General features: G+C 54.3%; 9 protein-coding genes across 9 annotated transcripts; 5 read left to right on the forward strand and 4 right to left on the reverse strand.

The window, feature by feature from the left end:
- Positions 1–9: 9 nt before the first annotated feature.
- CORC01_05592 (uncharacterized protein) lies at positions 10–5,445 on the reverse strand (the record flags this gene model as incomplete). The annotated part of the gene is made up of 1 exon (XM_022617234.1): positions 10–5,445. The coding sequence occupies one exon, from the start codon at positions 5,443–5,445 to the stop codon at positions 10–12; it is 5,436 nt and encodes a 1,811-aa protein (XP_022476248.1).
- Positions 5,446–7,333: 1,888 nt separating this feature from the next.
- On the forward strand, positions 7,334–9,045 carry CORC01_05593 (tubulin/FtsZ family protein; the record flags this gene model as incomplete). Its single annotated transcript, XM_022617235.1, has 7 exons — positions 7,334–7,341; positions 7,400–7,440; positions 7,500–7,666; positions 7,717–7,899; positions 7,949–8,242; positions 8,296–8,760; positions 8,815–9,045. The coding sequence occupies 7 exons, from the start codon at positions 7,334–7,336 to the stop codon at positions 9,043–9,045; spliced, it is 1,389 nt and encodes a 462-aa protein (XP_022476249.1).
- An 829-nt stretch (positions 9,046–9,874) lies between these two features.
- Positions 9,875–10,147, forward strand: CORC01_05594 (uncharacterized protein; the record flags this gene model as incomplete). Its single annotated transcript, XM_022617236.1, has 1 exon — positions 9,875–10,147. The coding sequence occupies one exon, from the start codon at positions 9,875–9,877 to the stop codon at positions 10,145–10,147; it is 273 nt and encodes a 90-aa protein (XP_022476250.1).
- Positions 10,148–11,964: 1,817 nt separating this feature from the next.
- CORC01_05595 (uncharacterized protein) lies at positions 11,965–14,736 on the forward strand (the record flags this gene model as incomplete). The annotated part of the gene is made up of 4 exons (XM_022617237.1): positions 11,965–12,045; positions 12,106–12,235; positions 12,289–12,424; positions 12,471–14,736. The coding sequence occupies 4 exons, from the start codon at positions 11,965–11,967 to the stop codon at positions 14,734–14,736; spliced, it is 2,613 nt and encodes an 870-aa protein (XP_022476251.1).
- A 277-nt stretch (positions 14,737–15,013) lies between these two features.
- On the reverse strand, positions 15,014–15,960 carry CORC01_05596 (uncharacterized protein; the record flags this gene model as incomplete). The annotated part of the gene is made up of 3 exons (XM_022617238.1): positions 15,014–15,636; positions 15,711–15,740; positions 15,885–15,960. The coding sequence occupies 3 exons, from the start codon at positions 15,958–15,960 to the stop codon at positions 15,014–15,016; spliced, it is 729 nt and encodes a 242-aa protein (XP_022476252.1).
- A 615-nt stretch (positions 15,961–16,575) lies between these two features.
- On the forward strand, positions 16,576–17,275 carry CORC01_05597 (uncharacterized protein; the record flags this gene model as incomplete). Its single annotated transcript, XM_022617239.1, has 2 exons — positions 16,576–16,719; positions 17,051–17,275. The coding sequence occupies 2 exons, from the start codon at positions 16,576–16,578 to the stop codon at positions 17,273–17,275; spliced, it is 369 nt and encodes a 122-aa protein (XP_022476253.1).
- A 555-nt stretch (positions 17,276–17,830) lies between these two features.
- CORC01_05598 (PRELI-like family protein) lies at positions 17,831–18,418 on the reverse strand (the record flags this gene model as incomplete). Its single annotated transcript, XM_022617240.1, has 1 exon — positions 17,831–18,418. The coding sequence occupies one exon, from the start codon at positions 18,416–18,418 to the stop codon at positions 17,831–17,833; it is 588 nt and encodes a 195-aa protein (XP_022476254.1).
- Positions 18,419–19,477: 1,059 nt separating this feature from the next.
- On the forward strand, positions 19,478–19,729 carry CORC01_05599 (uncharacterized protein; the record flags this gene model as incomplete). The annotated part of the gene is made up of 1 exon (XM_022617241.1): positions 19,478–19,729. The coding sequence occupies one exon, from the start codon at positions 19,478–19,480 to the stop codon at positions 19,727–19,729; it is 252 nt and encodes an 83-aa protein (XP_022476255.1).
- Positions 19,730–20,579: 850 nt separating this feature from the next.
- On the reverse strand, positions 20,580–22,092 carry CORC01_05600 (methionine aminopeptidase; the record flags this gene model as incomplete). The annotated part of the gene is made up of 4 exons (XM_022617242.1): positions 20,580–20,636; positions 20,692–20,778; positions 20,830–21,965; positions 22,050–22,092. The coding sequence occupies 4 exons, from the start codon at positions 22,090–22,092 to the stop codon at positions 20,580–20,582; spliced, it is 1,323 nt and encodes a 440-aa protein (XP_022476256.1).
- Between the last annotated feature and the right edge of the window lie 422 nt (positions 22,093–22,514).

The raw sequence follows: 22,514 nt of genomic DNA on the forward strand, positions 1-22,514 counted from the left end.
TGGGACTTACTAGATCTGAAGTGGCGCGACACCGTCCACCTGGAATCCCCAATTGCCATTTAGTTCTTCGGTCAGAAGCCAATCGTATGGGAAGTTGACGACATGTCCCTGAATCAGGCTGAGCAATTCCTCTGCTTCAGCCCGCCCGAGAACCTCTTCAGGCGGCATGCCGCGCCGGCTGCCCCTAGTAGTGGCCCGTCGGCGGCGTCTAACCGATCCTTGGGCTTGTTGGGCTGGAAAGCTCACGTCCCTCGAAGGCGGCTTCTCTAGAGGAGAGAATGTCGTTCTTCTCTCCCTACTCTTCTCTCGTGCTGGTTCCAGCATGTTGGCGTCGGCGGTAGGGGCTGGCTCAAAGGCCGGGAATGGAACATCTCCAGCAGGAAGAATGGGCGATGGGTCATCCTGTGGACGTTTCGATGATGCTGCCTTTTCAACGTCTGTGTTAAGGTTGAGCCCACCCCGCGAGCCCGGATGCTCGCTCTTCTCGGTGAGTTCATGGTCGTCATCTGCGGGAATGACAATTCGTGGGTGGTTCGAGTGATTGGTTTTGAGGTGCAGCTTCTCTTCCGTCTTCTCGGCCACAGCATTCGCAATTGCACCAGGACCTGGCGCGCCCACGCCGACGCCCCCTCCGCTGACAGGCGAATGGTGGCGGTTCAAGTTGTTTTCTGCATCATCGCCCTTGGTCTGGCCTTCCATGCTCTGTCTGAACCTCTCCGTGTAAGACACAGCCTCTCGGTAATCGGGCCAGGTGAGTACTTCTGAATCGGGCATGCATCTAAATACGCGGCGGTACAGTTTCGTGTTATTCTCAGCGACTCTGTTCCAGATGTCGTCAAAGAATGTCGAGTTGACCGGGTCACGCATGCAGTCCTTGTCAATATGCGCGGGCCTAATGTCAGCAGCCAGAGGATGCAGCGGTCCATTGGTCGGCTGGCCGCTCTGGTCCAAGTGAACAGGAGGTCCGCCAATGTCGGTATCATCCACAGCAGGCAGTGTTGGAAGCCCAGCCGTGCGAGGCAAGCCAAGCTGGTCCGTAGTCCGCCTATTGAGAGCTGGTATCGGCGGCAGAGCATCGTTACTGACTCCGCCCTCCTCTTCCGTGTAGTGGTCAGCCGGCGGCTTACGCTCGTGAGGCTGCACCGGCGATTGTAAAGTGCCTTTTCCTTCAGAGTTCACGTTGTTGACAAGAACCTCACGGCCATTGACAATGACAGAGTCTCGTCCTCGGTCAAGCCCAAGTTTGGCTGCTTCCTTCCAATGGTCTTTGCCAAAGCCGGCGACTTCCATGTCGTGTGCTTCGTTGCCGGTTACACGGTCGTCACGGTCTTTGCCCTTGTCTGAGGAGGACACTGACGACGCCTCGTCAGCTGCAGCTTCCGCGTCTGCGGCATCATGATTAAAGCTTGCAGCCTGTCCTACCATTGCTGGTTTGGACGGTGTATTAGCCGACTGCGGTGCACTCGGCCCTGCCACAGGAGGGGAATCTGCCTCTTCGTCGTAGATTTGGTCCATCTCCGCCTCGTACTCGGCCTGACGGTCCATTTCGGCCTGTCTCTCCTCCTCCAAAATCTCGTCCACATCTAAGCCGAGATGCTCTCTCATCAGGCGGAGTCGCAAGGTATGCGCGAATCGGCCAACTTGGTAAGGTCTGCCAGCCATTGTTGACCAGATCATATCAGTGTCGCGGACAACAGCAGCAAGCTCAGAGTCACGACTACCAAGCATGGATCGCTCGTTGATGTTGGCGGAACCAATGAGCGCAACACGGTCATCTACAACGATGCATTTGGCATGAATGTAAAGCTGCTCGGTGACCAAAGCATTCCTCGGGCCAATCCTGCCCCACTGTCGCAGACTGTAGAACTGAATATACTCTTCAGGTTCAATGCCAGCAGCACGAAGGCGTTCAAAGATGGAGCCCTCGCCGCGACAGATGCTGCGGTATTGGCATTGCAGAATCAGTCGAACACTGGTACCTTCCTGTTCATCGACAGTGTTTTGGAAGCCGGGCATGAGAGGAATGACGATGCACGCCTTCCAGTCCTCGTCATTCTCGTGAGCTTGAATAATGCGCTCGACGAGCGCATCGCCAATACGATTGACAATCTTCGTGTTGAACGCCTCGGTGCTCGTGATGAAGAATTGGTTCTCAATGTAAACAAAATGATCAGACTCTTCAATCATCTTGACGTAGGCATTTTGAATACTGCACTCCACGTGCTCGATTCCCAGAGACCAGTTGGCGGAAGACCTTAAAATCTGGACTTCGCAGGTACCCGTCAGCCCCAGGGCGTCGAGCTCGTGCATTTTCACGTCAGGAGGTGGCAGCAAGAATGGCAAAGGACGAGTTGTCTTCCTGCCTCTCTTGACGTAGTTCCATCGTTGAACGAAATGTCTTGTCAAATCTCGGGCCGGTTGGCCAACGACCTGCATAGCAATGTCGTGCCACGGCATTCTGGGAACCTTGCTTCTGTCGTACATCTCTTCGTACGGCTCATCGAGTTTGAAGAAATCCTGGACACGGGGATTCGAGTAGTCCTTTCCAGGGAAAAGCTGGCAATGTTCGGCATCCTTTGGCTGCTCGCTGTGCTCGAAGCCTGTCGGCTTGTCGTCTGTGAGCGGGTGCTGTGGGCAGTCCCAACGGCCGAAGCATAAGTCGATGCCACCGACAAACGCTACATCATGGTCGACAATACAAACTTTCTCGTGATGGGCGAAGAAGAACTGGTTCTTCTTGAACTGATTGGGAGATCGCTGGACAAAGATGTTCGGATGGAGGTTCAAAAGGGAGTACTTGGTATACTCAGAGTCGATCGGAATAGCAGCCTCGACATTGCGGTAGACGATGATGAAGATCTTGACACCTTCTCGAGCCTTTCTCTGCAGAAGACGGTCCAACCGCCACTTCTGGCTGATAGCTGCAGGTCGGCGCATGTAAAGTTCAGGACTGAGCCACCAATCATGAATATAAATCACGTCTCGGGCCATGCTGATCGCACGAGATACGTTCCACATGTAGTCTCTGCCGTCCACTAGCCATTGCGCAAAGACGCCGTTCCGGACAGGCGCGAAGCTGTCGAAACGGTTCATGTCATACCACTTGGTTTGCTTGAGCATCTCCGCTATTGAGTCTTCGAACTGCTTCATGATGTGTTGGTTTCTTGAAAACAACTTGACTTTCCGCTCAGCTGTGTGAAGTGTTAATGTGTGGTGCTTCTCGACATCGGCCTCTTCTGCCAGGTCGATCTCCTTCTCCTCGGCCTTGGTCTTGCCCTTGGACAACTGTTTCAATGTGCTTTTCTTGGAAACAATGCGAAACTTGGAGTCCACAAGGTATACATCGTAGACGCTCATCTTCTCAGGTGATTCGACACAGACGATGTAGCTAGAACGCACAAGGAACCACTTGCGACTGTGGCGAGCAATGACCTTCTTTGGTGTCAAGACTCGACGGAAATCCATGCCTTTGGAGGATTGGATATGCAAGTAGCACTCTTTGCCGTGATAGCTGCCTTCAGCAGCCAGACGCACTCCCAGCGCAGACAGCTCCAAGAACTTGCAAAGACGGTTACTGTCTGCACGGAACATCAACCACCGAATCATATCCTGGAGATACTTCTCAAGCACCCTTCTTTGACGCTCAAAGTACCGTTTTCGAGACTGGACCAGGTCGGCTTGATTCTCCCCACCTGAGTCTCCGGGCTCAGTAAACCCGGTTGACTTCCTACGCATCCCGAGCATGCCGAGACGGGACTTCTTCTTAACACCAGGGCCAGCTCGACCGCCTTCCCATTCGCTTGCTGTTCCCTCTCCGGCGGTGACCTCAGCAGCAGTACCTTCGCCGGCGGTGACCTCTCCCAGATCATCGCCCCGAATACTTGCATCATCTTCGTCCTCGCTGTCATCCTTATTGCGGGCCCTGCGAAGATATGGGAAGGCGCCCCAGGGAAATTTGGGCATTTTTGGTCGGGCTCCTACATCGGCGCGCCCATGCAAGTACTTATCGTTGCTCATCGCAAGCTTGTACCGCACGTGGAGGTTGTAAATGTCTTTCAGGGTCCTGATCACGGTCCATTTCATTCGGCTTGGGCCGCTGCCGTATTCGAGGTCCATTGTGAAAACCCAGTGCCGCTCGCTGTCGTCGTCGGACTCGGGCTGACTATCGGTGATACACAAGCGTACTTGTTCCAGGAGGACCGGGATTCTCTTGTTGCCATGCTCGTCCCTTTGGATCATGCTAGCCAACATGAGAACGGCGGGCGCTCCAGCTCGTAGCTCTGCCATAAGCTCGGCTGACTTTGCGAAATCGAAACGATCCTCTTTCTTCTGCCTAAGGAGCTTCAAGGTGTTCTTGACGTATTTCCAAGTCGATGCTCGTTCGCTACCAAAGAACGGTCTTTTGGGTGTGATGGCGTCGCCGTCTGATACCCCGCCTCCTCCGAGAACAGTTATGCGACGGACGTGGCCCATTCTTCTCCCTCCAGGGCTTTCTGTGCCGTCCCCGTTGGCTTTGTGAGATCGCATCCATGAGGGTCCCACAAGCTGGTCTCGTCCTTCACCTTCCGACATGCCGTGCGGCTGCTCGGAATGATCTGGCATACTCAAGCGCCTTCGCAAACCCATCCGACCATAACCGACAGGTGAGTCTGGGCCGGGTAGATGCCGTAAATTCGGGGTGCTGGGGACAGACATCTGTTGCTTCTTCGAACGACGCATTCTCCTCTTCTTTTTCGGTTTGACAGCATCCGATGTGGCTCCCTCGTCAGCCGTCTCCTCGACATCTGCGTCCGCATCGCTGCCGCCGTCTTCCTCCAGTGTATGAGGTATTCTAGACTTAAACTGGCCGGTAGTGGGCGAACTACCCATGGACGGCGGCGTGCCGCTGTCGTTCAGGTTGCCCGAGCTGCTCGTCTTGAGTGTCTGCATGCTACCAGAGCCAGTGAGCTGCTTCAGTTTGGAAATGAAGGCTGAGCCAATGAACTTTCCGCCGTCCTCCCATGATGGCTGCCGCGAATGGCTGGCTGGGGCCTCCAAAACCTGGTCCGTCCTGGCAAACTGCACGCTTCGGCGATCGGTCGGTGAAGCTGGCTCAGGAGAGTATGTGTTGTCTTCGGGCATCACTGGCAGACCGCCTGGAGTCTGGCGTACGCTGTCTGTGGAGTTGAGGGTTGGAAGTGGCGGCCGCTTGCCGTCGTGAACGGGCGACACACTGTCGTGAGGAGCCCCTCCATTGATGTAGTCTCGTGCTTCCACCGTGGAGTCGATCTGGGTGTGGGTATGTTTTGGCGTCAGAAGGTCCTTCGGAGGAGGAGCCGGAGGGCCATCTTTCGGTGGAGGAGCTGGAGGAGCGAGTGAGTCTGGATGGCTCGTGATGGCTGGCGATGCTGCGCGAGGGCTTCCTGCCATTGGCGAGACTGAGTCATCTCGTTTCGAGTCCGGCATCGTGACAGATTATCTGAGGGGGTTACAAAAGCAGGAGCTGAGTCTAGGATAGGTCGATGTTTACAGGAAATCGGCTCGCGAAATCGAGGTGCGTAGGTCGTAGAAGGGTGGGAACGCCTCAAGCATGGCTTGCTCGGCGTAAGGCAGTAAAAATGAGAGACACCAACCCAACAAGGGGTCGGGCTTGTGTTTGTCAGATCAACTCGAGGGGTGGTCGGGTATTGTGTCTTGCAATTGCGGTCGAGACAATCAGACACCCGACGACTTCGGGAGGTGTGAGGGTGAGAAGCTAAAGCGAGACACCAACGGCGCTCGTGGTCGATCACCGGCAGCTGCCCGAAAACCCGGCTGACAGTTTTGGCAGGTAACCTGGAACAGACCTTTCAAAAACAAAAATGCAGCAGCACCCTAAAAGAAGGTTGGGCTGGGGTTGCTTCTGCAAGCCCTGCAGGGTTGATGGAAGATCGGGTTTGTTGCAGTCGTGCACTTGAATCTTTGGACCTGGTAACGTTAGGTAAAGGCAGTCTGCAGACGACCTCCGATTCTCGAGACCGGGAACCTTGGGCTGTCGCAGTTTTGGGGGAACAGGGAGGGCGATGGGGTACAGTGAAAGGTAAGGGAGGGGACCAGGACCGGCAATCCCTGTGACGACCTGCAAATCCCCAGCAAGTTGCAACGTTGGTGGAGGACGAGGCTTAATTGCTTCTTTGACTCCGAGCCAATGGGCGCCAATAGGGGCGCGAATAAGGGGCGGGTGGATAGGGGTGGTGACTTAGCGGCTCCCTCCGGGGTGTGCCACCTAAAGGTAGTCCGATGTCACGCCCAAATTTTCAGTGGCTCCCTGTTATTTGGGCGCGTCACCGGCTTACAGCAGATGGAAGATGGAGCTTCCATGACGTTTGACAGCGAATCCGCGGTTCAACTTCATTGACATTGATTTTCTGCTCGTCTCTGCCGTTTCGGTTCCATGTGACTGATCTTTCCGCCTGGGGTAATCCAGAGACGAGACGCTTGAGAGGAAGCTAAGGCTCAGAACCGGACGGGAGAGGACTGAGCTCCTTCCTACATGAGCCCTACAGGGGCCCGTTTCTGCCCAGACACGCCAAATTACGTCCTAAGCCAAACTTTCGTCGACTACGCGACCTCGAAATGACCACAATTACAGACGACGCAAATCCCACAATTATGGATCAATACCTTTTATTATACGCCTGTTGCGAGCATATGACATGCCCGGGTTATGGGGGCGTTCAATAGGGGTTCGGATAGATCTGAGACGTGGGACCATGTCGGGATAGCGGTGCTTAATTACCTGCCAGGTTGCCTACCTAGGTACGGATTGCGCAAGGCGAGGGAGGTTGACAAATGACGAGTGCGTGTTCTGGTGTTTGTAGGGCCGCGTATCGTGAGATGGGTATTCTCATCAACAACCCTGACAGTTCAACCCATGGTGCGGAGGTGTGATCCGAGGAAAAGTCCGCTATTCGGTTCGGATAGAGAGAGGCCGCCGATGCGAATTGCAGACGGACAGGGCCAAGGAACAAAGACGACAGATCGGCCCTGACGAGGCAGTGGGCTGTTTCACCGCGAATGAAAGAATGGAGATCTGTCATTCGAGTCTGTCGAGATGTGGCTTGGGTTTCGATGGATGAAATGGGAGCGGAATCTTAAGCGCCTTAGGTTGTCAATCCCCCGTCTGCAACAGTGCAACCTTGGGGCACCCTGCACCAACCACCCCACTGCCCTGCCTTACGTAACGCACTCAGAGCGCGTCTCGCGTATCTCTTATCGATAAGCTCTCACCGTCGCGTCCAACATCACGGCTTAAGGTATTGAACGTCACTGTTTATGGAGCCCAACATCGCCAAAGCCACCGCCATACTGCAAAATGCCTAGGTAAGTTTCGCAAACGCCTTTCAGCCTGTTTTGACTTCGTTTTGACTTTGGGTTACAGGGAAATTATCACGGTTCAGGCCGGACAATGCGGCAACAGCAGTCAGTTTACCCCACCAAACAGAACACCAGTCGCGAGCAATGGAGCTAATGCCGTACAGTTGGAAGCCAATTCTGGCAGCAGCTTTGTCAGGAGCATGGCATTAACCAGGATGGAAACCTCGAAGACTTTGCTACGGAAGGCGGCGATCGCAAAGACGTCTTTTACTACCAGAGCGACGATACACGATACATCCCGCGAGCTATCCTGGTCGATCTAGAGCCAAGGGTACGTCTACGAGTTCAACGGAAGACCGCACTCTTGCTAAGGAGTTACAGGTCATACAAGGCATCCAAAGTGGTCCGTATAAAAATATTTACAATCCAGAGAACTTCTACGTTGGGAAAAACGGAGTTGGTGCGGCGAACAACTGGGGTGACGGTTATCAGACTGGCGAAGTGGTCTACGAAGATATTATGGAGATGATCGACCGCGAGGCCGATGGTAGTGATTCTCTAGAAGTACGCGCAACGTTGAACTGGCCGTACGAGCTTCGCTGACTCTATCCAGGGCTTCATGATGCTGCACTCGATCGCGGGCGGTACCGGCTCTGGTTTGGGCTCCTTCCTCCTCGAGCGGCTCAACGACCGGTTCCCCAAGAAGATCATCCAGACATACTCCGTCTTCCCGGATACCACAAACGCAGGAGATGTCGTCGTTCATCCTTACAACAGCGTTCTTGCCATGAGAAGGTTAACCCAAAATGCCGACTCTGTTGTGGTACTGGACAACGGGGCTCTATCACGCATCGCAGCCGACAGGCTACATGTTCAGGAGCCCTCGTTCGCTCAAACAAATCAACTGGTAGGAATCATCTTGCCATGGCTAAGGCCCCCAGACTAACCTGGACAACGCAGGTATCGACCGTCATGTCAGCAAGCACGACAACTCTCAGATACCCGGGCTACATGCACAACGATCTGGTCAGCATCTTAGCCTCGTTAATTCCCACACCCCGCTGCCATTTCTTGATGACGGCATACACACCATTCACGGGTGATCAGGTCGAACAGGCCAAGACGGTACGGAAGACGACAGTATTAGACGTCATGCGGAGACTGCTGCAGCCCAAGAACCGCATGGTTTCGACCCAACCGGGAAAGAAGAGCTGCTACATCTCCATTCTGAACGTCATCCAGGGCGAAGTGGATCCGACAGACGTCCACAAGAGTTTGCTGAGGATCCGAGAACGACGACTGGCGACATTCATTCCCTGGGGACCGGCCAGCATTCAAGTGGCCCTCACAAAGCGGAGCCCCTACATCCCAATGGCCCACCGTGTCAGTGGGTTGATGCTGGCAAACCACACAAGCATTGCAACTGTAAGTTACACGATCTTAGTCCCGGAACGTGCTTGTTTGCTGACGATACTCCAGCTCTTCAAGAGAATTCTGAGACAATACGACGGTATGCGGAAGCGCAATGCCTTTATGGAGGGTTACAAGAAGACTGCACCTTTTGCTGAGAATCTGGATGAATTCGACGAGGCCCGCGAGGTCGTGTCGGACCTAATTCAAGAATACGAGGCAGCGGAGGATTCCGACTATCTGAACCCCGACACCGGCGACAAGGCGACCTCAGCTGAAACGGACAAGAGAATGGGCTAGGCCAGTCGCGGCTGGTGGTGGCGGAAGGGAAGGATTGGCTGTTGGCACAGGGTTGGAGATACCAGGGGTGCATCAAAACGTCGATATGGCCATGGCGACATTTGCACATTGGGAAAAGGAACAGACCGACTCTTTGGTTGGCTTTGCTGGGAGTAAGGCGTTCAGGGACGGACGACACAAGCTTACGAAAAAGGCCCCCTCATCCAATACCAACCACCCCTCAATAAACTTGCATCTGATTGAGGAAACGCTCTTTTCATGCATAGGCACCACTTTCACCCTCAATTCCTTCTGCTCTTTGCCTCATCGAAGCATCTGGAGCTATAGGAGCATCTGCTCCTGAGGTTAAGGAGCATTTGCTCCAGACCAATTTGTGTCACTGATCGCCCACCCGTTGTTGGATGTTCTCCACTTCCCGCGACAATCGTCGATGAACGTTAGTGGTTCTCCACTGATTCCGCGCAAAGAGGGCGCAAAGAGTCGCAATTGCACCTGCTTGACGTAATTGACGTCAGTGTTCGTAAATTTGGAGCATGGCCGACCTGGAGCTCATCCTCCTCCAGCTTTGCATATAAAGGACTCTGTTGAAGCTCAGTGAAATCGTTTTTCTTCGTCAGATTGAGCAGCTGCGAAGTAAGGCAAGCACACCGAGTCAAAGCAAACGTCTCCCCAAATCTTAAAAAAAATCCCCGACGAATCAACTACTGTTAGCTACATTCCCTACCCCGGTGGCTGCGGCCCCCAACCAATAGCATCCATAGGCGCTAACTCGCATCCTCTTTAGTCCAACCTTTATAATATCGCCTCCGACCTTCTCCAAACCATCCAAATGACCCAATCCAAGGTCGACAAGATCAGCGAAGTCCAGTCCAACCTCCCCCTTCCGGACCAGCCCCCCGTCGCCTCTGACTGGCAGTCGGCGGACGCTACAAAGGTCAACGTCGGCAGCGGTGGTAACGCCGAGGCCGCCGTCGGCACGGGTACCGGCGCCACCTCCGGCCTGAGGGGACCCGCCTCCAAGGTTGACGAGGACTTGAGCAATGTCGGTCGTCAGGCTACCGAGGGCTTGAGCGGTATCCCCAAGGATGCTGCTGCGCGTTGAATTTTGGGAGTTATGCGATGGATATACCAAGGTTGACTGGATGTGTGGGAGAGCTCTGTATAATTAGAGAGCATGGCATGACATGAGCAAATGAAAACGGCAACGATTGGCCTATACCAACAACGCCTGCCCAGAGTGTGTGTTTGAGGCCGGGTTTAACTGAACTACAAGAAATGAATGTTTACTCGGAATCTGCTTCATATCAACCTAATCTGAGCCTTGGCCCTGCAAAGGTGCGTGTGGAATTGCCCGATTGATGCCCAACTTTTTGGGTCAAAATATGGAACTGCTTTGTAGATGTCAACTTGGTACATCCTATACTTTGTTCATACATACAATTGGTAACCAAAGTCACATCCATGTACCTACAGCATGGCTTGGGCTACCTACTTTCTGCTCCTACCGGGATTCTGGATGGTCACTCCTCCCGCCTAATTTCTTCCACCAAGCCACCGCTAACTTCTTGTGGCCGTATGGCGGCACGCGATGCTTGGTCTGTAATTCTGAAATTTTTCAAGAAGATACCAAAAGCAGAATTGCCCTCCTCCTGCATCATTGTCGTCAACTTTCAACCACCCATCATCCTTGTACCAAGATTCAAGTGACTCCCAACGTGTGAAGCCTGGGTGCAATGTCATTTATTCCAGCATAATGCCCTTTAGGTGTAGGCCTCAATGGCGCGTTCTCTTCCTTCTACTGCTGCTATTAGCGGTTTGGGTCTCAAAATCATATTCGACCTCGTCTCTCCTATTACCATTACTAGTAGTGCCGTATTTGTTTATTTACAGCTTAATAGCGTTTCTGCTTGGAGAATTCAGGGGAGAGGTGCAGAATCTTTCATATCACCAAAGTTCTAGTGATTCGTTTCCAAAGGTGTGCATTGCAGCAGGTTGAGGCTCTGGGTGATTGGCAATAGACCCAAAGGCGGGCTGGACCGGCTGTGAAGAGGAATTTTCCTTGTGGCCCTTTCTCATTCTGAGCAATGTCCTTCTCACTGAAAGAATGTCACCATCGTGGAGGGCAAGGCTGGCTAGTACCGCACTTTAGTATCCCAAGCCTGCCCATTTCTTTCATCACCGGCCAGCAATCTCTGAGTTCTGCCCCTTCTTGCTTTGCTGAGAACCCATTCCTAGCAAGAAGCCGAGTTCTAAGCTCTTCCCGCATCTGTGATTAGCCTGTCTAGTTGTTCCGTCCACAGCTGAGCAGGTATCCTTTTCAGATTACCTTGGGTAGAAAGAACGATCGTCAGATGACCCTCCCTCTTGCCCTCAGCTAGCTTGCCCTGCCGCTGTCATCCACCCACTTGGCCTTTCTATTCTGCTTCCTCCTAGACACCCACACTCTGAATTCTTCTGCCACCATCACTACAACAACACACATCCCATCAGGGCAATACTGTCATAACGCTCACTTATCCTGTCTTGCGACATCTCAATCTCATACCAGGCATTAGGGACAGCATCAACCAGAACGTCACCCAACGACTAGGTCCAAGACCATCCAGCGGTAAGTCCCAAGCAAGCAGAACATCGGCCGGCATTTCCATCTACCATTCGTTATTTTTTACGCTGCTTTTTCTGCTGCCCTGATTTTTATTGTTTTCTTGATTGGTATCGCAATTCTTCACCGCCGTTCCTCCTTGCCTCGAACGCCACCTTGGGCAGCGCCATCTTGAAGTCTGGTTTCTAACAGATCCAGATCCAGAGACCGAAATACGGAATCTGTAGAAGCGAAAATTCCAGGCTTATTTCCCAATAGACTGATACAGTACTAATATGGGATCCTGGGGAGCCAACACTGGCAGGAAGACCGACAAAATGCCGAGTCTTCGCCTCCTGGCCGCGTCTCAAAGACAGGAGTCGTCTAGCAGGGATGATCAGGTCAGGCGTGCAATGATGGTAAGCCATCAATCGTGCATCTGGGATTCGTTCTCACACTGGGTGACTGACATCGAGAAGGCCGACCTCGGTACTATCCGCATCGAAGAGCTGCCCCTTGACGACACCCATAAAAGCCATGTCGTCCCGCCGCGTGCCCGTCGTGCTCCTGTCATCATAGAGCACACTGAGGCTCTCAAAGAATACTTGAGTAGGTCTTTCCTTACTTCGACAGGACAGAATCCAGACTAATCGAGATCCCAGCATTGGCGAAGACAGGTATGAACGATGCCGAAGCCATGGCTGTCAGAGATTTGGACGACCTAGGTGGTCCCAGCGTCTATCGTCCAACGCTCGATGCTGGTCCAGCCAGAAATCTTCCAGAGAATCGCCGTCTCAAGTGGGTACTGTCTTTCCGCTGGTAGAAGTTTGACTAATAATAGTAGCCCGGCGAACTTCCGCGGTATGCAGACCAGTCAGAATGGCATCGTTATACCTCCTGGCGCCCAGATTCGCCGATTCCCTTCTGGCAGAGCTGCTGATGAGCCTGGCCCGGCTACCACGAGAACCGACATTGCGAACGAAGAAGCTCCGTCCGCAGCCAATCAAGCTCCCACAGGTTCTAGAGCTACTAGAATCGAGCCTTCTAACGCAGCCAATTTGTCCTTGCCTCCACATTTGAGAGCCAAGAGCACTCAGAACGCCTTAACCGCCACGCCTAGCAATGTCATTACAGCTCCCAAGTCGGCTTCGGGTACTCCCTCCGGAGCCCAGGAAATGGAGAAGCAAGGACTCAAAGATTCTACAAAGCAGTCTGGGACGCGGGATCAGAACTCCTCCAAGAACGAGATCATGATTTACTGGACTGGCCAGTGCAAGGCTTTGGCTCAAGGCAAGGATCGTGATGTTTCCATCGACCTGAAGATCATCAAGTCTGCCGAGCACGCTAATGGGCACCCAGTCTTTATCATGACTTGTCCTGGTGTCTTCACCGAAACCCACAGCATGAACGAATACAATCTCGACTTTCACAAGAACCACCTGTGCATCATCGGTTTCGTCGCTTCTGAGTCGGGGGCATTGACGCGATACAGCCTCAAGTTTTACGACACTGAAACGGCGATTGAGTTCACTCGTCGTGCGGCTCTGCTGCAGAAGGTTATGGGATACCTCAGCAAGGTGGCAGCTCCCCAGGACGAGATGCAGATGGGAAATACCACTACCGTTGACTCTGCTGCCGTCAATGCCACTCCCGTCGTCAAGGCCACTCCCGCCGTTCAGACGTCACCTCCTGTCGAGAGAAATGAGGCTCCAAAGAACGCACGTCAGTCTGGCACGCCAGATGAGGCGGTGTCTATCAAGAAGAGTCACGACGAGGAGATGATGACGAATGCATTCGAGAAGCTGTCCCTGAGCAATATTAAGAAGGCCGACATGTACAAGGCAGACCGTCCGCCTCGGGTCCAGTACAGCTCTGAACAGCTGTTCGAGAGACGCTATGCTGCTGAAGTTCCTGACGGAATCAAGGATGTCAAGATACCCCTTGCTGAGCCCCGCCGTCTACCGCCGCATATGCAACAGAACCAGCAGTCTCGAGCTCCCCAGCCAAGCCGCGACACCGCAAAGCTCGTCGATTGGATCTCGGGAACCAACAAGACACAGACGAGCACCGATGGTATCTCGAAGATATCCATGCCTGGCTTGTCTGAAGCGATCAGTTACCACAAGGCAGTCGCTACTACTGCACAGTCCTCAGCCGGAGCTCAAATGCCAAACAAGGATTCAACTGAGAGCAGACTCGAGAAGGAGATCGACAGCAAGGCTGAGAATAAGGCGGAAAGTGCAGTCGAGATCGAAGCCACAGAAGTCTCCAAGAATAATATCGACATTGACATCGATACCAAGATCCAGGCCGGAAGCAGCAACGAGAAGATGTCCATTGATAACACTCACGTTCCTGGAAAGAAAGCCTTGGAGTCTAGTGTTATCCCCATGGAGTCCGTCAATCCGGTAGTTGCGGATGCACATATTCGGAATGCTCTTGAGAATGTTCTTTCAGAGGAGTCTCTGATTCCTATGGAGACGGCTGGTTCGGATAATGTAGGAGCGCTGTCCACCGCTTCGAACGACTCTGCTGTTGAGTTCGAGACTTCCGTCAAGCCCGAGCTCGATGCCAACATTGCCGACCGCGAGGACGATATCGTCCCAGAAATGATCGCCCAATTCGCTCCCACGCCTGCGCCCGCGTCTTCTTCTTTCGAGACTCCTGCAATCGCTCCCGCAGTTCAACCTGACCCTGGTTACGGACAATCTGCCCAGACCGGCTATGCAATTCCCACTGGCATTTCTCTGCCGCAGATGATGACACCACAGATGAACTACACAACCCAGATGCAACCTCAAATGCATCCTCACACCATGATCCCTGGCATGTTTCCGGCGACAGGCGTCGTCCACGCAATAACGGTCACGTACCACATTAGCCATCCAAACCCCAGCGAGGGATTCAACATGAATGGCCAACCCCCCCAGTCTGGTGGAATTTTCTCGCCTCGCGCGGAACCATTCCAGCCCAGTATTCAGGGCCAGATCTCCCGCCAGCAAACTACCGACCAACCTCGCATGCGTCGGGGACTAGGGGACTCAATGTTCGCTACCGGTTACACAGCAGCTAAGTTCCCCGGTAGCTTCACAGGAGCTACGCCCGAGTGAATTGGGGATACGGAGGGGAAATAGGTCTGGGCATTGCATAGATATTTGGTATTGGACGGAGGCTAAGAGGATATGCGCTCTCAAGAAACGTTACAGACAGAAATCTCCATCAATAACCAGCAGAGTTGGCTGAGCAGAAGGATGAATTCCATGATTGTGGGGAGACAGGACAGTAATTCATGATAGCTCCAGCACGAAATAGGGTCAACAGAGAACAATCAAGACCCCCTTCAGCCTTTACTGAACCAAATGCCGCGGCTTGGTGTACATATATTCTTCATTCGTGAATCCATTCGTCATCTTCTCTACTAAAAACAACCTCGTTGACCTTGAGGCGGAAGTCGACAATCTCCTTCCCATTCACCAGGTCATTCTCCCTTGCCCTCTTATCAGCTTCCTCCTCATCCTTGGCGATGCCTGCCTTGACGTGTCTCACGATCAAGCGCTTTCTCGCCACCTCAAAGTCTACGTCAACGAACCAGAGCTCGTCCATGAGCTTCGCGGCGTCGCTCCACGGCGGCTTGTCGAGCGTAAGATAGTTCCCCTCAAAGATGACGATGCGGTGGTACGGCTGGATGGCAATGTCGTTCTCCTTGGGGTCTTTGACGGCATGGTCGAAGCTCGGGGCGTATATCGGGGCAGAATCGGCCCTGAGGGGCTCCCGGAGGGACGTGACAAGCTCGAGGAAGGCGGTTCCGTCAAAGGTGAAGGCCGCGCCGCGGCGGGCGTGGGCGGTTTCCGGGTCGGGCATGGCGGAGAGCTGGGCGCGGGTGAGGTGGTAGCCGTCCATTGGGACGAAGGCTGCGGGCGGGTGGGATGTGCGGGTTGGGTTGGACGGGTCCAGGGTCAAGGCGCGGGCGTTGAGGCGGGTTGTTACTATTTGGGAGAGGGTTGTTTTGCCTACGTAGTTATTAGAGCTCGTTTAGTAAGGTAGGTAGATATTGGGTATGTGGGAGGGGCTGTGGTGTGTGTACCTGAGCCTGGGATGCCGGATATTCCGATTACTTTGGTGCGTTAGTCTGGCATTGTATATACGCTGTCTGAGATGGGTCCCGAAGTGATCATGGAACTGGTGTTCATTGAGAGAAGGAAGCTTCATGATGCGCGCCTGGTAGCTTTACAACATGACGTATGGGGCGTCGACTCACAAAGGCGTTTCTCTTTAGGCGTCTTTTGGAACTTGTCCCATGCCTTTTCTACGAGCCTCGCTACTTGCTGCTCCATTTTCTTTTTCGCAATGGGACTTGGAGATAGAGCACGCGCACAGGTCTCTCAAAGTCTCTCTTTCTCTCGTGCGTAAGTGGGACGACGGGCTGAAGTCAATTAAAGGTTCACGGAGCATCGGAATGAAGGACGGGAGAGGCGGGGTGCGGTCAAGCTTCCCGCAAGCAAATAGCTTCAGCGTTCGGCCCGCTAGATGCGAAAAAACGGCCCCACTAACCCCGCCATGCGGCTTGATGTCATTTTGGGGAACGTTTCGGCAGCACTTGCTTGTAAAAATTTGCAGCCCATTCTATCTTATAGTTGCATAATCTCGCTAACTAACACTCTCCCCCGAGTTGCAGCGTATTAACGAGCAATCGGCGGACTGGATACCACCCTGGACCACGGCGGAGCAATCGGGGCTGGAGTTTGAGGATTTTGTCGACTCGTTTCTTCGAAGTTATGAACGCCGGCTGATCCAGCTATTGAATTTCTTGAGTCGGGTCCTATCAATCAATAGCCGCGCAACAAATCACTCCGAAGAAGCTTTCTAAAGGCTTCAGCCGATCTACAGAAACGTTTTTTTTTGGTCTCCAAGCGCAAGGCCACACAGTACGCTCAGAGAGAGAAGACAAGATGGCTGACGAAGACGGCGGCCTCTTCAACATCGCCCTCGATGACTCTGACGAGGAGGGCGTCAACAGGCCCAGAGATTGGCAGTCGGAAGAGGACTTTCAGGAGCTCAGGGCTACGTACCGGGTGAAGGTGCAAGACGGCGATGTGAGTCACATTTTCCTTGCTTGATTATTGTCTATTGTACGAAGAAAAAAGAAAAAAAACTTTCATTATACTTGTGGGTTGGGTTTGCTTGTTCTATGCTCCCGGACGGAGAGTGAGGGTCGCTTTCGGCCTCCTTTCCCGTGCTCTCCCAAATTTTTTGGGGGGCTGTCCCTCGAAGCTCATATGGACCCCCCGAGCAAAGGACCGGGTTCTCCACTCACCCGGAGACCCCGGGCCGCGCTCGGTTGAGCCCCCTCTTCCTTCCGCTTCCCCTCCTTCCCCTCCCCGGCCCTTATGGTGGTCCTGACTGACTGGAAGTTGTCTGGTGCAGATCTGGCAGACGATCGAGCTGCCGCTGAAGACGGAAAAAGCCAGCAAGCCCGTGTTGCAGGAGCTGCTGCACGCCGTGGAGGAGCTGTACTTCCTCCGCCGGTTCGGGGAGGCCGCGGCCTTTGCGAGGCGGGTCCTGGACGGGAGCGACGCGGCGTTGGATCGGGATACCAGGGAGACGCTGGCCCGGTACGAGGCAAAGAGCCGGGGCCGGATGGAGACTTGAGGTAACCCCCGAGGTTTCCTTACCTCAGCTTACCATTTTGCTTGGCTTGGAGAAGGCATGAAGGAAGGGACATTTCATGAGCCACGGTGAAACGGGAGCGCATTGCCACGTTGCGATAATTAAGATTTGCTGATCATCTGTGGGAGGGTCTATTATTTCTAAGAAAAACACTCTCTAATTCTAGTCCCTTGGGACTGAAGAAAATGTCTTGCGAGGGAAACTACCCCGGATGCTCTATCATGTCGGGATATTCCGTAAACTCCAAAAATTCTTTGTACAGTTGGGGGTTTGCCTGGCCTCTCTCGAAACTGAGTGAGCTGAGTGGAGAGTCTCCCCCCGTCTCAAGGCCTGGCCCGTGAAAAATGATGTCTGAACGCCGTCTAAAAACCCTTTTTCCGAATCCTTTTGATGGTGATGCTGCCCGCTTGTTGAGAGAAAAAGATAAAATGACGACGAAACGCTGCATAACGCGAGTGCTTTGGTGCGGTCGACAAGGAAGGATAGGAACGTCACCATGGAAATGACTCTCCTCTTTCCTTCCCTCTACCAGTCGCCTCACGCTGCCATGGCGCCTTGGCGAACACGCATCTCGCGCTCGCGCTCTTCGGCAAACACCCGTCTGCTCGTGGCCAAGACCATCTCAAAGCCCTCCTTGCCCTTCTGCGCGTTGTGGCGGAACTGGGAGACGCACTGGTCCTCGATGCCGTTCTTGATGCGCTGCCAGCCGCCGCACAGGGCGGTGATCTGGGCGTCCTGGACGAACTGGGTCTGGGTCGGGCTGACTGGCTTGTAGACGACAGACTCCTGGACGGAGATGAGATTGGCAAAGGTCAGGTTCTGGGAGACCATGGTGACGGTCTTGTTGGCCGGGTCGACGTAGGAGGTCTCAAAGACGTGAGAGACGTCCGGGTTGGCGCCGCCGCCGCCGACGAGGGAGGAGAACCACTTGGGGGCGGTCTGCTTGCAGGTGATGAGGCGCTCGGTGCGGAGGATCCCCGTGGCCGGGTCGACGCTGCGGCCGATGGTGTCGACGGCGATTACGTGCGTCGTCTTGTCGTTCCACGGGCAGTACTTGCGCCAGTTGGCGGCTGAGACCTCTTCCCAGGAGTAGTTGAAGGTTACTGCATTGGAGAAGACCTTCATTCTGAATGTGGTTTTGTTTTGTGGTTTGCTTCTGAGTGTCGGGTTTTGCGGAGGAATGAGGGAAGCTCGCGTGATGGAGCGGGCGGAAAGTTTTCTTTGCTGCTCTTGTGCCTCTTATCTTCGTGGGGATTTCCGTCGGGGATATCGTGTAGGTAATCGTGGGAATTCGTGATCAGAACGAGTCAAGCTGGTTGATACCTCGTTGTTTGTTTGTTTATCGTCAAGGAGCAGTGATGAGTCAACGCTCTTTTCTGAAGGAAGATGGAGGGAGCAAGAGGTGACTGTTGATATAAGGGATGCAAAGAATAGTAGTGAACCTTGCTAGTGAGGGAACGGGACGGGGTGGAGAGGGAAAAAAAAAATAACCACCGAGAGCAGCAGCGAGGCGTCGGTAGGCCGGAAGGTGGATTAGGTGTCGTGTGCGGGTTTTTTAGGAAGCCAAACTGGCCAACCAGAACGTGGCAAAACGTCTCGAGGCATCCAGGCCCCCACAAGGTTTTACGCTGGAAATTTATCTGTGGTGGATTCCTTGCCCCCAGCGGCCAGCCAGTGCCCCGGGAAAAAGATGGGAATTCGGAGTGGCGCGTGCGAGCTCGCAGGCTCGGCAGCAAAGGGCACGAAAACTCCACCGCAGGGAGCGCGCTGTCTGGCTCGGCTTGGGGCCTCCTGCCTCGCCTAGCTGCCTGTTTCGGGTATGGCGCGCATGGACCGCGTCAATGGAGATGGAAAACATCGGGAAGGGGAGGGGCACCACACGGGCAACGTACCGCCATACCTACTACCACCGTGCAGAGTACCACGACGCGGGCTGGCCGCCGACGTGAAATCGCTGGTTGCATGTGATTGGCCTAAAGGTGGATCCGTGGATGGTCCTCTGAGACCTCCCCAACGCCGTTTCTCCCTGTGCCCCGTCCCCGTTACCTAAGCACGCCAAGGTACCCAAAGGAAGCCCAAGCTCTCTCTTGCTCGCATGCACACATACTTTTCGCCCAGCCCGTGTCGGCCTCTCACAGTCTGAGAGAAAGCGAGAGAAGAGTCTACAAAAACAGGTCTGCCAACATGCTTGACTTCTGCTACAGGCCCGACAGCTATCCGAGGTGGGCATCGGATGAAGCTGTCAGTCTTTCTCCGCGCTTCTGGACGCCGCAGATCGGACCCTGGGGACTTGAGGTGCGCAGGTTGGCGGTGGGGAACAGGTGGGTCAGTCGCCGACCAGTGAACGGTGCGCCCGTCAGTCTCGGGGGCGAATGGAGGAAATGGGTGGTCGTCGCTTCTGGATCGGCTTATGACCATGCCGCAGCATGCTTGTGATTGACGCAATGCTGATACTGGATGCCTCAGCCACCAATGGCTTTAGGGTCTTTTATGGACGAGGGGCCGCTTATTAAGATCAGATAGTCGCTATAATCGCTGGGTTCTACACAGCATGTGGCCCTATCCGCCTGTCCGGCGCCCGTGTTCTTCTGCGGGCTCCGATCGGTTCCATTCCGGGCCCGTGAGTGACGGCATCTGACATCATCGCGGGTGGTCACACGCGGAGGATGAAGCCGTCGATTCGTGTGAAGAACGGCCATACTGTCCATCGAACGATCCGAAACCGGATCATTATTTCGGAGCTGGTCTCTACTACGACGTTCCCCGGCCACGGGACGGCATTCCGGTGATGGGTCCGGAAGTGCCTGGCAGAAATGAAAGGCTACTCGAACTGCGGACCAGGGCAACATTGCGGGTATGAGAATTTTCAGATTCAGGCCGTTTTATTGCCGGGACCAACAGTCATCCAATGCCGCACTCATTTGAGCAGCCATGAAGGAGCAATTCTATACTTGGGGTGACAGCGGCATTTGTGGGCTTTGTGTGAATGATGCCGATGGACAGATATCTGTGTGGGATATCGTCGACGAGTTTCCGAAGACAGGTGGCTCCTATTCTCCAGGAGAAGGGCCAAGCGCCGTAGTGAATTGCAGGATTGTGCCCAGGTTGGCCACAACGTCCTGTAACTCGGCGCGAGAACGACTCAGCATCGTGCACTGCCAGCGAACATCCGGATATGGCGGTCTTGGATTGATAGCTTGGACTTTTGATGTGTATCTGAACGACAGTCTCGATAAGTGGAAGGAAAACCCATGACAGTGCCCACCCTTGGCCGGTTTCACCCCGCCTAATAATCCTCTCCTCGGCTAATTACTTCCTTCACGTTTGGCCTGAGCAGGATAGTCTGGAGGACTCGAATTAGCGTCATTCTAAAAGACTCCCAGTGAGTTATTACGTACGTGTTCGAACTGAGCAGTGTAGGAGCCCTTCTTGTCACACAAGGGCGGGTAGGCCTCAACGATGCCGCTGGCAACGAGGTTGTTCAACTGCGATTTGTCAGCGCATATTCTGCAGTACATGTGCAGGTGCAGACTTACACCCAGGAGATACTTGTCTTGTCCTAGGCGGTCCAGATAACGCCGGCAGAAAGGCAGGGTGCCAAAGTTCTTGTTGATGACGTTCAGCAGCCTCTTGGCCGAATCTAACCGGAGTGCGGCGTGGCCCTCTCCACGCTTGGCGTAGTGAGACACCTCCATATCTTCCCTGACATATCCATTGCCCGTGCTGCCAAACGTTTCTACGGCGAAAACATCACCCTCCTCCATCTTTGTCGTGTCGTTGCTCTTGACGATGGGCACGCTCTTGGTGCCGTGGATGCTCCAGCGCTCAATCGTGTGGCCGTTGAGGTTGCGAATCGATTTGACGGGGTACGTCACGCCGTCAATCTCGCACTCGTAGCTCTCCATGACCTCCTGGATGACACCGCCGACGTCGCCAACGCGGACGTCGATGCCGGCCTCCTTGATACCGGCGTTGGTCGCGTCCTTGACGGCCGCGAGAAGGTTGTCGTACTGCGGCTCAAATGCCATGGTGAAGGCGCTATCGACGATGCGTCCATTTACATGCACGCCAAAGTCGACCTTCATGACGTCCTCCTTGGAAAGCACCATCTTGTTGCCCGCGTTGGGGGTGTAATGCGCCGCGCAGTGGTTGAGGGACAGGCCGCACGGGAAACCCATACCGCCCTTGTACGCGTCGCCCTCCTCGAGACCCGGGTGTCCCGTCAGCGCACGCACACCGTCCTCGATGCCCTCGGCAATCTCGGTCAAGGTCTGGCCGGGCTTGATGTTCTTCTGCGCCCATTGGCGGACCTGGCGGTGGATCTCGGCGGCCTCGCGATAGTCTGTCAAGAAGTCGTTGTTGAGGTTGTCGAGGTGGCGCTTCTCCTCGTTCGTCGTGCGGTAGAGGTTCTCGTCGCGGTACTCCTCCTCCTGGCCCTTGGGGTAGTTCTTTTGGGGGAATAACGAGGACATGAGCACGCGCGGCGGGTCGGACTGGGCGATCGGGGACTTCTTCTTCTTCTTCTTTTTGTTCTTCTTCTTCTTCTTGGCCGCTCCGCCGGCGGCGGGCGCCGTCACGTCCTCGCCCTCTTCATCCGAGTCGTCGCTGTCGTGGTCGACCCCATTCCCCTCCGCGGGCTTCTCTGCCTTGCCGTTCGTCGCAGGCTCTCCCACTGGAAATCACCAACATTGATTAGCCTGAGGGGTCGGACTTGGCGAGAGAATGGCCAGTGACCATGAGCGAGAGGGCACCATACCGTTGAGCTTCTTCAAAGCTTCTGTGGGAACTTGGGCAGCCATCTTGGCATACTAGATTTCGCGTGTGTGGTGAAGTTGGTGGTGGGAGCGACACAGATTTTGAACCCCACCTGGTAAACGCAACTGCGCGGGGTAAGCCCCCGTAAGTCGTTAACCGGGGAGCTGCCCCCTTTAAGGGATGCAATGTCCAATCCCGTTTCACCTGGGAAGAGCTTGTCGCTGGCGCGGTGACAAAAAATCTTCGCAAAACTCGGGTACGGTGGTAAAAGGCAGCCACCTGATTCGCCTGGTCAAGCAGAAACGATCGTTTGTTCTCAGGTATGGAGTCGCAAAGCCCAGGGGGGAGGGGGGGGAAAAACCAAATCTACTGCCAAGGGGTTCACCCCCCATCAAATTCACCCAGGGAGGCGCGTATTCTTGCAACTCCAGCCTTGCTAATGACAAGGTCCCAAACGCCTATTGTC

Source organism: Colletotrichum orchidophilum (genome assembly GCF_001831195.1).
Source record: "Colletotrichum orchidophilum strain IMI 309357 chromosome Unknown Scaffold_39.1, whole genome shotgun sequence".
NCBI lineage: Eukaryota > Fungi > Ascomycota > Sordariomycetes > Glomerellales > Glomerellaceae > Colletotrichum > Colletotrichum orchidophilum.